Source organism: Papaver somniferum, chromosome 3 (assembly GCF_003573695.1).
Source record: "Papaver somniferum cultivar HN1 chromosome 3, ASM357369v1, whole genome shotgun sequence".
Taxonomy (NCBI): Eukaryota; Viridiplantae; Streptophyta; class Magnoliopsida; order Ranunculales; family Papaveraceae; genus Papaver; species Papaver somniferum.
Window position 1 is genome coordinate 93,258,123 of NC_039360.1, and position 14,247 is coordinate 93,272,369.

The 14,247-nt window shown below is 35.5% G+C and overlaps 1 protein-coding gene across 1 annotated transcript; it reads right to left on the reverse strand.

Moving 5' to 3' along the window:
* Positions 1 to 11,737: 11,737 nt before the first annotated feature.
* On the reverse strand, positions 11,738 to 13,781 carry LOC113359745. Its single transcript, XM_026603329.1, has 4 exons — positions 13,353 to 13,781; positions 12,762 to 13,242; positions 12,609 to 12,671; positions 11,738 to 12,441 (listed from the first exon to the last, which is right to left on the reverse strand). The coding sequence occupies exons 1-4, from the start codon at positions 13,779 to 13,781 to the stop codon at positions 11,738 to 11,740; spliced, it is 1,677 nt and encodes a 558-aa protein (XP_026459114.1).
* Positions 13,782 to 14,247: the final 466 nt, after the last annotated feature.

The following is a 14,247-nucleotide window of genomic DNA, read 5'->3' on the forward strand; positions in this document are numbered from 1 at the left end:
CCCAGTTTCGTTTAACATATAAGAAAAATCAATCTGTTTTCTTTGTTTCAAAAAGCATCATCAGAAATCAGAAATCTCTTTGTGTGTTCTTGATTGAATCAAGGGGTACAAACCTTGAATTCAGTTTTCGTTGCAGGGCTTTCATTGTATCCTGAAGGCAATATTTCGCATACCTGTTGTAATCGCCAATTGTTATTGGGAGGGTAGAAATATTTGTCTAAAAGAAATTTATACAAGCCTTGAAAGTTTTGGAGTGCAACACTTTCTTCTCTGATTCATTCATCCTTTGTGAAACCCAATTTTTTCCAACAACCTTTCCTTCAAATAATGAAGCATCATACAACCTTTGCCTTTCTGAACAAAGACTATATACCTTTTGGAAGTAGTAATACGAAATATATGGGGTTTATGCGTAAAGGGTTTGTCACCGGTAATTTTATATACATTCGTTTAGAACAGTACGGGTATCCCACCATCCCAGTCTATAATACAAAACAGAATGGGTTTTTGACTTAGACGGTTGGAGAACATTTTGAGAGACAAACGCTATATCCGATCATCCTAGTTTCATTCCAACCAAAAACATCCGACGGATATAAAAATTGTACCTCTTTTGTCATGAACTTAAGTTGATTGGTTCCCTCATAATTGAGGTCATAAAATTCATAATATACATTATGAATGTTTTGTAGTAGAATAATGGAGAAAGGCAAAGAGACGGGGGATTTCTTATATGATATGAGTAACCTTATTACATAGTTATATTATCCTTTATATACATATAAGGGGAAACCCTATATATCTAGTTGGACCGTACATCCATGGGTCATAGACCCTATAACACTCCTCCTTGTGCGGTCCAATAGAACTTCGTATGCAGTGCTTCACATATAGTGCTTCTAATGTAAGTCTTCAAATGTCGTTCCCTCCTTGATGACTTGTGCCAAAATCAATTGCCTTACTAAAACTTTGACAAGGAAAAACCCAGTGGGATAAAACCTTGGTACAACTTTTCGCATGTAGTACTTCACATGTTGTCTCGTACTTTACATGTAGTTCATCACATGCAATACGATCTTCAAAGATCGACGAGTCTAAGTTAATTGTCTCGTTAAAACTTCGCCATGTTAACCCTAAGGGACAAAACCTTAATTAAAGAAAAATAGTACAATATTAAGTAAACTTAGAACATAGTTGGATGTGTATACGTTGTCTCATTAAAACCTTGACAAGGAAACCCACTGGGATAAAACCTTGACGAAGGGAAGAGAGTACAACGTGGCAGATGCAAATAAAGGTGATCTGTTGCAGATGATCGCTTTTCTCTGTTGAAGTTGACTAGTCGCTTCACAACTCCTAAGGCAGAAAATCCTCGTGGGAAAGACAATAGCCTTAGCTTCGAAATTACATTTCCGGTGTTTGTTGATGTCTCATTAAAAACCTTTCCGAGTAACAAAAGCCCGTGGGAAAAAGCAATCTTGGTGAAGGAAAATAGTTCAACACACCATTAGATACTCCCCCTGATGTCAGACAATTTTCATTAGTCTAATGTAGTCAAAAGGAGTTTATCACACTTTACTTTGGTGACTTGAATGTTTATAAGACCATGTTCTTGATTCTGGAAGTTACGTTGCAACAGACTATCGCGTTTCATTTCTTTGATTCAGATATTTTCAGTAATATCAACGCGATCATTATGTCTTCAACGTTTAACATACTTGATGTTTTTAGTGTTGCCTCGCTAAAAACCTTGTCGAGTAACAAAAACCTTTGGAAAAACCTATTCTCGATCGAAGGGAAAAAGAGTACAACACATCTTCAATTTCGAAGTAAAATATGTCGACATCATATCCTTGGATCCTCCCCCTAATGTTGGTATCTCCCCCTGATTACTTTCAGAGTTGTTCCAGATAGTTCCTTTAGTCATGTACTTTTTGAAACTGAATATCGGTAATGACCTAGAAAATAGTCTACCATACCTCCCCCTGATTACTTTCGTTGGAGAAGAGGTTATTGTTCTTTCATAATCAACAACTTTTGGATTTCATTTTAATTAGCATTCCTTTTAATGTCTTTGCAGGGATAAAACAAATTTATGTCAGTGGTTACTTTTGAGTACATGATTATATTCATTATACCATTCTAATGACGTTTCGTTGGCGCTGAGCTATATCTAGCTAACAAGTTCAATGAGGATGTAACATTTGGTCGAGTACATTATGCTAAGTACAATAATGCGTATATTGTACTTAGATAAGGGAAATTCATCTCCACAACACATCTTCGTCATATTTCTTTAGACGAATTGGTCATTTACTTACATCTGAACCTCGACTAACCATGGGAGTGCTAGCAGGATGCATGTCCTTGTTAAATTGCATGAAAACTTTAGACATATGCAAACTGGTGGAATAATATACCACAAGCTCAATTTATCGAGCTTTCCCCAAATTTCTCATCTTAAATTAGGATTTAGAGTAGCTTGTAGGATCTCTTATTACATCAAAAGCACCCATCATGTCTGTAACATCAACATATGTAGCTAGAATTCCAAATCAGGAATTTTCTTGTGAATACGCAAGGAAAAAATACCTTACTTGTCTATCCCCTTCAAATCAATTGCCACTTAGACGGGTATACCACATCCGCCTGATTGCTTCAATCTTTAAGTGACTGTTCTATCTAACTGTAAACGCAATCTGTGGTTTAGAGTCACTTGATTTGGGAAACAAAAGGCTATCAAGTACTTTTGTAAATATTTGTTATCTCTTGATTCTTTCAGAGATACGTAATAACCACATACATATGCTGCATTTCAAGTCCTTTTGAAATTACCAAGCTAACTAAGTAGCGGAACGCTATAACGTTTATTCCAAGAGGACAATTCCAGGGCTTTGTGAGAAACCTCGCGCCACAAGGTGACTCTTGATACTTTGAGACTTCATTCTTCCCACAGTGCTCTATGACAAATAATCATGTATGTCCCATAGGCTTTACACTTAGTTGGTTAGCACTACCACACCAAATACCCGTATATCTGCCAAAGAACTAAGTTCTACCTGGATTGTGTAGGCCAAATATGTTATTTATTTGAAATTAATCAAAATAAATCATGGTTCGATCTCATTGTGCTCTACTTCTGGAGAACTTTATGGATTATATCATCACTGTGCACGCATGATCCTTTTGTTGACTGATAGGCACATTTTTGTGTCTAATATGATCTCAATTGTATGTATTGTTAGTGTTCGGTTTTGTATTTATTATGGCTTTTCATGTCTTTGTAGGTGTTGTTGGAGAAATAAGCTTTTGCGAAAAAAATGGCTCGAAAAGTTGCACCCGGAGGACACCTACTATTCGGACTCTCATTTTGGATAAGGGGCACTGCGGATGATAAGGGGCACTCTACTGATTTTTACACCCCAAATTTGCTATTTCACCCCATTGTTACTGGCACCCCTTCTTCACGATTCAAGAACTGGATTTTTGGCGGGAACAATAAGAACATAGCTGCGTACTTCTGGAGATGATTCTGGAAGAGACTTGACCAGATATTTTCTTGGATATGGATTGGTATGGGCATGTTAGGTTCAAACAAGGCCGGTAAGAGGTGGATAATCGGAAAAAAAAGGAAGATACGTGGAGTTGAAGACAAATAGGAAAATAGGAATTCGTGCGGCTGTTAATCGGTAATGGTGCTGCTGCCAATCATGGAAGTGTGTTAATGATCATCGGGGATGGAGTTGATCGATGGCAGTGATGAGACAGAGATGAGGTGATTAATGAACGAGAATGCTGTTGCTGCTGTCGTTAATGGAGATAAGAGATTTTACCGGTGAAGACATAGTGAGCTGTTGTTGATAAAGGTGAACTGGACCGATGCATGGATTAATTACCAGGTTAATTAATTAAATTCCCCTATTATAGAGGCCCAACAAAAATGCCCTTCCCCATAATAATAATACCCTCCTTTTAAAAATCCGAATTGTTAGATTACTAAAATGCCCCCGCATATAATTAAGATTAGAACGTTACGACGCAACACATGCACTCCCATACCCGTTACAGCCCACGATTTCTCTCTCTCCTTCTTCATCTCTTCTCTCTCGTTCTGTAACTGCAGAAGAAGAAAAAAAAATTGAATCCAAAAATCAAAAGAGAAACCGTAAAATCGAAACTGAAAATAAACCGTCATAGTATATAAATCTAAGTAAACGGTTTCATCTTCATTGTAATCAGTTTAATTTTCAACAATCAAAAAATCATAGAAGAAAAATGATTGAAAAGTAGGGTTTACTGATTTTGAAGATTCAAAGAGGTAAAACACGATTTCTCATCTTCTACTTACTGTTTTGGTGAAGTTTTTTGTTTCGATGATGGTTTTTAAGATTTTGATTTTGATTTCTTACGGTTTTGAAATCAGATTTAGTTTGGTGAAGAAAAAAAAGTTGTTGCATGTACGATTTATGAAGAATTCCTTTTACTAATCTGTTTGAATTGATTTGATATCTCATTAATAATGTATCTAATTGAATGATTTTGATTTTAGATTACTTGGAGTTGATTTTGTATCTGTTTTCATAAGAAAGAGATTATCACCAGTTGCAGTTTCAGACGAAAGAGGTTAGAAATGATTTCTTCTGTTAATTTCTATTTTCAGCAAATATACTACTATGTGTGTGTGTGTTCTTTCATCAATTGTTGATGTTGTTGATGGTAATGATAGACCATAGATGGGGTCAACAATAGTTTTTGATACCAACAAATTATGTCAACAATAAAAATGGACAACAAAATGTTATTATGATTGTGTGTCGATGCTATTGATGCTAATGATAGACCATAGATGTGGTCAACAAATAAGTGTTGATACCATAAAATTGTGTCAACAATAAATATATAATGTTATGTTGTTGATGTTGTTGATGCTAGAAATTGATCTTAGTGTAAGGATTCAACAACCAATGTTTGTGTATCAACAATAGAAATGATAGTCAACAACCAATATTTGTGTATCAACAATAGAAATTGATCTTAGTGTAAGGAGTCAACACCAAATATTTTTGTATCAACAATAGAAATTGACCTTAGTTTAGGGAGTCAACAACCAGTGTTTGTGTATCAACAATGGAAAAATGGAATCAACAACCAAATTTGACAGCATATCTGAAATGTACTCCACTTATATTGATGCATATTATTATACGTCACACATCACTCGGGGGATACGCCCCCTCGTGAAAGATATATTAATGGTAGAACGTGAAAAAAATATATTATGGTAATGATGTTGTTGATGCTAATGATAGACCATTTGAAAACTATGGTCAACAATAGATGTTGATACCATCATAATTGATCTTGTTGTTGATGTTGTTGTATGTGATCTTATTAGTTATTGAATGCTTGAATAATAGGAGTTGATGTGAGGATTTTACACCATAGACAGGGTCAACAAATAGGAGTTGGTCACATAAAACTCAAAATATTATATGTTATCGTTCTGTCACATGATGATTGAAAAGTATTTGTTCAATTTTGATAATGATTCTACAGATCAACAATATTAAAGTTGTTGTTGATACATTGATATGTTTGTTTTTTATTAACAATATTAAAGTCTAACTATTATATTTGAAAAATAGATGACAGGAATGAGAAGATCACCAAGAATAAAGGCAAAAAGTGGAGAAGAAGAAGATTCCCAACAGATTCAAAAAAATGTCAATGCAGAAACCAAAAAGAAGAGTAAGAACAAGAAGAGATTGTTTGAAGAACAAAAAAAAAACAAGAGGAACAGGAAGATGAACCAAAACAAATTCGAGAATAATTACCAACCAAAAAGAAAAAGGTGAACAAGAAATTATCAGAAGAAAGAAGAACAAAGCAGAAGCATGATAAATCAGAGGATTCAGAAGAAGAAGACTCACAATAAATTGGCAAAGCTACTGCAAAAAAGAGAAAAAGAGAGAACAAGAAGGGAGCAAAGGTACAGAAGAAGAAGAACAAGAATGAAGAAGAACAAGTACGTAAAGGAAAGAAAAAGAAGGTAATTGAAGAAGAAGAAGCAGATTCAGATGACGACGAAGTAGAATCAGCATCAAAATCAGAATCAAAAAAAGAGGAAGAAAAAAAATTAGCCGCAGATGTTAAACTGCGAAACGGTAAAAAAAAAAAAAACTTTGAGTTGAGTTGTATATTGCTATATATTTCTATTTAGATTCATTATTTATCAAAATAAAAATAATGATGAATGAGTTCCATTTATGCAGGTAAGTCAAGGAAGACCGAAACAAAGTTCAATTCATCTATGATACCTTTGGTAGAAATGGGTAAATATCTACACAACTTGTTTGAAATAGGAGATTCAGAAAACTCAAAAGAACAATAGGAGACGACACCCAACGGGAAAGCACTAAAGAGGACTCCTTTCTGGGGCTTCGCCGAACCATTCTACACACAAGACATGAGCAATATAGAAACAAATAAGTGGCTAACAAAAAAAAATCTTGCAATGCAACTGCTTATTGGAGCTTTAGATAAGAAAACAAAGAAGTTCAAGTTTGGAGATAACGAATCTTCTTATGAATGCTCTCTAGAAGCAAAAGATTTTGCATTGATGTTTAAGGTAAGAAGGGTTACCGAGAGCGAGGAGTTGAAGAACTTGCTGAAACAAAAGAATGGAGCTGCAATCACTGCATGGTTAAAGACCAGGTTCAGACCAGAGAAAGGTGCAGATTGGAATGAAAAAATAACGAAGGCTGAAATTGAGCATAAACTAAGAGATACATTTAGAGATGAGTCTGACCCACATCATTTTGTGAGACTCTTTGCAATGTGGATATGCACAATATTTTTCTTCACAGATGCTGATGCAACAAGATTAGCAAAGAAATGGTGGCCTCGTATTTTAAACATGGACGAAGTCTCGTGGTCTGATCACATAGTAGACTTTCTGCTTAAAAACATAAAAAAGCAGAAAGGAAAGCATGGAAGTGTTCCTGGATGCATAACTCTACTGCCGGTAAGAAAAATAAGTTCATTTACACATAAAGTAACAAAACATTTTACATAAATGTTTATTTATGAAGACAGTAAAATGCATACTGTAAGTCAAACTAACTTATTTTTTTCTTTGTATGCAGTATTGGTTCTGCGAACATACAGGAAACTACATCAGCAAGAGGTTAAATTTTGAAAATTCAACTCCAAGATTCCTGAGATGGAGCCGACAGACATTGTGCAAGGCTCTTGGAAAAGAATTTGAAGACAATGTTAACAAGGGAATAATAGACATGACTTGGTTTAAACATCAGGTAACAAAATAAGACTTTTTAATCGTGATTTATATTCCATGAATATTTCTAATTTTATTATCATGACTTGATTTGTATTTCAAGAATATTTATTATTTTACTGTGTCAACAATAGAATTTGATCTTAGTTTAGGGAGTCAACAACCAACATTTGTGTATCAACAATAGAAGTTGACCTTAGTTTAGGGAGTCAACAACCAATGTTTGTGTGTCAACAATAGAAATGGTAGTCAACAACCAACATTTTTGTATCAACAAAAAGAAATTGATCTTAGTGTAAGGAGTCAACAATCAATGTTTGTGTATCAACAATAGAAATTGATCTTAGTTTAGGGAGCCAACAACAAATGTTTGTGTGTCAACAATAGAAGTTGACCTTAGTTTAGGGAGTCAACAACCAATGTTTGTGTATCAACTATAGAGAAATGGAATCAACAACTAAATTTGACAGCATATCTAAAATGTACTCCACTTATATTGATGCATATTATTATAAGTCGCACATCACTCGGGAGCTACGCCCCCTCGTTAAAGATATATTAATGGTAGAACGTTAAAAAAAATATTGTGAAGAAAATACTTGCCTAAACATATTTCACACTGTTTGCAGGTTCATGAAGACTTTGTTGATCCTGTTACACAAGAAGAACTGTATCTAATTGACCTATTAGCACCAGCAAAGAAATTGCAAGAAGAGAAGCAGAGAATGAGGAACTGACAGAACAACTTGTGTATCTTGAATGTGAAAAGAAGGAGATCACTTATCAGAGAAGGGGTAAAGAAAAAGCATTGATGAACAACATCATCTTCCTGAAGAATATTATTGACACCAACAGGGATACAATTCACTTGAAACCTGCAGATGAGGAGAAACTTAATGATATTGCTAAACAAGTGAAATAGTGGAGAGAAAAGGAAGAGAACAAAAAGAAAGCAAGATCAGAGAGTACTCAACAAGAATTCAGAAGAGCAACCAAAGATATGTTTGAAACTGACTCAACTCCAGTGGAGGATACAAATGGAGAATCATCTGGAAAGGAGACTGAAGCTGATTTGAAAGATCATTTGGATGTAGACAAAGAAAATGAATCAAGTCAACTGACGTTGTCATTGTCAGATGTAAGTCCAAGCATTATAGAAAAGATGGGATTTGGTGCAGGATTAGAAGAAATGAGAATACAAGAAGCAAATCTTCAAGTCAGCAGTGTGATTGCACATATTGCTAATTCAGGTCAACAGTTAGAAGAAGAAAATGGATCCAATGAGGGAGAAAGGAGTACAAACAAGCAGGAAGCCAAGATGGTGGGAGATTTACTTCCAGAGAGACAAGATTCTGTCGCCACAGGTAATTTTTTAACTCAGTTGAAGAAATAATAAATTTAACTTCTACCGTTTAACCGAGCAAGTGTTAGTAACGGTACTCTTTTCATAGTCTGATCATTAGTCATTTCTTTGTGCATACAAATAAATACATACTTTTAATTTTTATGGGGTAAACAATGGATGTTGATCCCATTAAAGTATCAACAACAGTTGTTGATGCCAGAAAACAATACGTCGACAATTATATGTTGGATTATTTCCCTGCAGATACTAACTCAAGCTTCAGTGCACCAAGCTTCCATGCGATCACTGCCGGAATATTTACTCAAACTCCTCCAAAAAATGAAGATGCTCCGACACAAGAAACGGAATATACTCCTACACGGAAAACGGAAGAGGGAGATTCTGGACCTGCAGACAACGACGCTGTATTCGAAGGGCTTAAAGTGATTTACAAACAAGAAGAAATTGATGGGCCAACTGAAGAAGAAGACAACACCCAAGATGATGATGATTCTGAAGCGACGCAGAGCGAAATCATTCAGTGTGACAATACCGGAAGAGAAGCAAGGTATAACACAAGGTCGTCAAGGAATCCACCAAACAAATTCACACCTCAAGGTAAAGTGAACAAGGGGAAGAGAGGAGGAAAGGGAAAGAAAAAGAAGAAGGGGGGAGGTGTTGAAGAACCGGAAATCATCGACGTTGATGATCTGATTGATGATACGCCACCTAGGCCAATAAAGCTGAAGAAGCCAGAAAATCTCAAACTCTGGAAAGACTGCACCGAGGAAGAAGAACATGTCCTTCGTCCATTCTTTGAGCAAATTGCAGAAAGGTTTGTAACTCTGCAACAAATTTACGGTTTGAAACTATAATACTTCAAGAAATAATATGTTATGTCATGTCAGGGAGTTAACCTAATCTTTACAAAATGCAGTGACAGAGCAATAAGCTTTTTTTTCAACAATGAAGTGGAAGAGATAGTCCATGGAATGCATATCCAAGCTCTAATGGATGACCAAAACATAAACAGCGAGATTGTTGATTACTACATCAACATGCTGCAGTCAAAGATGAAAGATCCATCTAAGCCGCACTACTATGGAAAGAAACACTTAATTCTGTCTACAAATGCTTATGTAAGTAACAAAAACTTTTAATCTGTCTTTTCAATAACTTGTTACATCAACTTATTTAACAAATACTCTTAAACTGCATCATAGTTAGTTCTATATTAGGTGAGATGAAACAATTTAGTGTGATAGGGATGGTTCAAGTATACATGATGAATAAATAAATAAATTATTGTTGTTATCTATCAAAAACAAACTAATGTCAATAATATACTGCAACAAATAATGAGGAGCGCAGTAGCTAAAAAAGATGCAAGGATGGTGGATGAATGTGGGATTCCATGCAACTTAAAGAATAATTACCCAGTGAAAGACGGTGACGCATTATTTCTCATACCAATGTGTCTCTTAGACAAGAATAAGAAACCATTCCACTGGGTGCTGCTTGCGTTAATACGTGGAAGATGGTTAGTTTTCAACACCATATATCACAACCCAGGATATAATGTACAATATTCGGTCATGGTACAACCATTGACTGATGTCCTGAACAGAATGGGAAAAAGAGATGTTGAGACAGGTGAAGCAGTAAGTACACATTTTGAGCACTATCCGGTATCACAACAACAAGGGTTGGACTGCGCACTTCACATTTGTTTATTCATGAAATGTTTGGTGAAGCGAGGGGACTTCTTTGATCTAAATGTTAGTAGCATTAAATACCATGAGAAGATAAATAGGAAAAGAGTGAAGATTGCTGCTAGAATGTTAGCTGAATTTAGTGCATGGAAACCAACTTTGGTAATTACTGACACACCAGAAGAAGATAAGCAAGGAGAAGAACTTTCCAACTCAGTCGAAGAGGTTAAGGAAGCACAACAACTTAACGACTCGGTTGAAGAAGTGATAAATGTACAAGATTCTGTGAACCATTAGATTAGTGTAACACAATGTTCATGCTCTGACAAATTTGGATGTAGGTCTTCTGATTTGAAGTTAGTTTGAAAATACATATTATATTTACTGTTTATGTTCTAAAACAATTTGGATATGTTTAGTACTGGTTTATTATGAATTAATATTACTATTAGTTTGCTTTATTGATTTCTATCCATCTATATAAATGAATGGTTTTGTTATCAATTGAATGAATGTTGGTAGTAAAGATTACAGGTATGCACAACTAATGGAGTTAACTTGTATATACAGATAAAACCATGCAATTGTTTTTTTCTTTTTATTGGGCATCGACAAATGGATGTTGATACCTGAAAATGATCAACAGTGATTTGTTGATACTGTTTATATAACCATTCTATTTTTATTGGGAATCAACAAATGGATGTTGATACCTGAATATGATCAACAATGATTTGTTGATACTGTTTACATAGTACTTTTTCCCTGTAAAAACCAGTAAGACTGGAACCTGCAAACATATGTACACTGACCAGAATAACATTCATAAACAAAAGAGAATGTATATCATTAAAAACAGAACAATCCAACAAGGAAAGTAGGAAAAACAATAAAAAGAACTAACATCCATGTTAAATCATCCATAAAGTAGCATAAAAAAGTAAAGAAAAAGTTCAGACAAATAGGGAAATTTCAGAACAACATCCTCCTCAAGAAGTTGATCATTCTGGAGTTAGACTCCTTGTGGAAGACTGGTGCACGAGGATCCAAAGGAGCTTTGCGACATCTACGACGGTTGTGGAAGGAAAATATTCCACACTGACCACACTTCCTCTTCTTGCGAACTTTCTCTCGACATCCCCTATACCTTGAAGTAGTTGGCCTTCCAGCTGACTCACGACCGCCATTGGGAGGCAAAACATAACCTTCCTCATTGATTTTAGACGGCTTCTCACTGTCGGGAATATGATAGATAAGACGATCATACATACCTCTATAGTACTCGGTGGTATAATATGGTATGATATACTTGTAAGGTTCATCTGGCCCAATATGCAACATCGCTTTCATCGAATGGGTGCAAGGGAAACTATGCTCCTGACATCAATTGCAAGTGCAAGTCCTAGCATCCAAATCGACCATGTGCTTTCCAGTAGGAGAAATTATTTCAAAGACTTTATCACTTGATCTTCTAAACTTGTAGAAACGGCAGTCGGTCACCCTCTTGTTGAGACTAGCTTGCATCCGGGGAGTAAGCTTTCCAGTCCACTTAGCGGACTCCACCTTCCTCTTGTAGTTCTGCTCCATTACATATGCACGAATAGAATCAAGAATCTCAAGTGCTGGAAGCCGCTTATCATGATTAATCACACTATTAAAACTCTCAGCAATGTTTGATGTGTTCTCACCAAACCTTTCTCCTAGAAACGCATGAGCATCCCAGTTCTGGAACGGAATCTTTATCATCCAATAAATAAATGAATCCAGCTTCAGATTGCTCATAGTCTTGGCAGCAACATAAAACTTCTCCTTTGTTAACTTAGTGTAGCATTCTTCAAAAAGCTTCACAACAGTTTGCCTACTCTTTCCCATTGGAACAAGAACATTACCTTTCATGTGGTACAAACAGAAAGAATGGAAAGCTTTTGGAAAGACAAAAGGGATATGCTTCAAAAGGCCAGCTCCACGGTATGATATGATGGTCAGTGGGCGGTCTTCACTGATAATACCCTTCAAATTGGTTAAGAACCATTCCCAACTGGCATAATTTTCATAGGAAACTATTCCAAATGCAACTGGATAGATTTCTACAACAAACAAATAAAAACCAAAAATTCACAAAGTGACTTATGGGATATCAACAACACATATTAGGGGATCAACAAGTGAACTATGGTATCAACAACTAACTTATGGGATATCAACAACACATATTAGGGGATCAACAAGTAAAACTATGGTATCAACAACTAACTTATGGGATCAACAACTGAAATCATAAGATCAACAACATATATTAGGGGATCAACAAGTGAAACTGTGGTATCAACAACAAAAGTTATGGAAGTTATGCAATCAACAGAAACACTTAATAATTAAAAAATAGAAAAAACATTAAAAAACATACCTTGGTTACCAGTTTTTCCGCAAGCAACCATAAGACCTCCCTTAAACTTCCCAGTGAGGAGAGTACAATCAATAAACAACATCGGACGACAGTACTTATTGAAACCAGTAATAGAAGCTTCAAAAGCAACAAAAAACCTCTGGAACTGCTTCGTTTCACCATCATACTCAAAGTTGAAAACGCTACCAGGATTATAACGTTGAATTGAATCTTTATACCAAAGAAGGTATGAATAAGACTTGATGTCATCACCCCAAAGAAATTCTTTAGTGAACTTTAAACCATGGTATGTCTGACTATATGAGAGATCAATACCATACTCCAGATGGAGTAGATCTTGGACATCAGCTGCAGTCTTCTTCTTCTTTGATGCTCGATATTCATCTACTAAGATATCCTTTAGAAAAGATTTCGTCATCCTGACTTTTGCTGGATCAGAAGAAGCTAAATCACATGAATGCTGTCCTTGAAACTTCTTGCACTGAAAGATAGATTTAGTATTGGCAACGTGAGATGTGTGAAACCTCCAGCTACAACTTTGAGTTTTCTTTTTCATACATTACACATTGTAACGTTTCTTGTCACTCTTACGTACGTCAAGTTTGTAACCACTATGATATTCGTACTTCTTACACTATCACGACAAACAATTTTACTCTCAAAAACCTGCCCTACTCCGGTTAAGATGTTGGCCCAAGCATCTGACTTCTTGGGGACCCTTTTGATCAAAGACGAATCATCTGTCAAGTCTTCTACAACAACCAATTCATTGTTTGAAACACAACTTGATGTTGTCGAAGAAGGACCAACATAAGAAGAAGAAGAAGGAACAGAATCAACACAAATCTTCAGCTGGATGTTAAACTTCACAACATCAATCCCTGTGGAGATGCAGTAGTGAATGAAAAACCTCAACTCCAAATCATGACTAATAACATGTGATATTCCATCTACAGTGTAACCAAACAGTACAAGGTCTTCAGGGACATAAGGCCAGTATTGCTTCACCACACTTATCATATCATTGATCGTAATTAATTCAGAAACAACATGAGAGACGGTCAAATTTCAAAATGTGAACTCTGCAACAACCATCTTTTGCCTGCGACAAAACATAACAAATCAATAAAACAACCATCAATAAAACATAATCAGAAATTTATCCAGTAATTTGCATCAACAATAAACAGCCATCAACAAAACATAAACAACCATCAACAAAACATAATTAGAAATTTATCCAGAAAGTTGATACAACAAAACTGCATTAACAACCAATGTTGATACAATAAAACAACCATCAACAAAACATAATCAGAAATTTATCCAGTAATTTGCATCAACAATGAAAGTTGATACAACAAAACTGCATCAACAACTAATGTTGATACAATAAAACAGCCATCAACAAAATATAATCAGAAATTTATCCAGTAATCTGCATCAACAATGAAAGTTGATACGACAAAACTGCATCAACAACCAA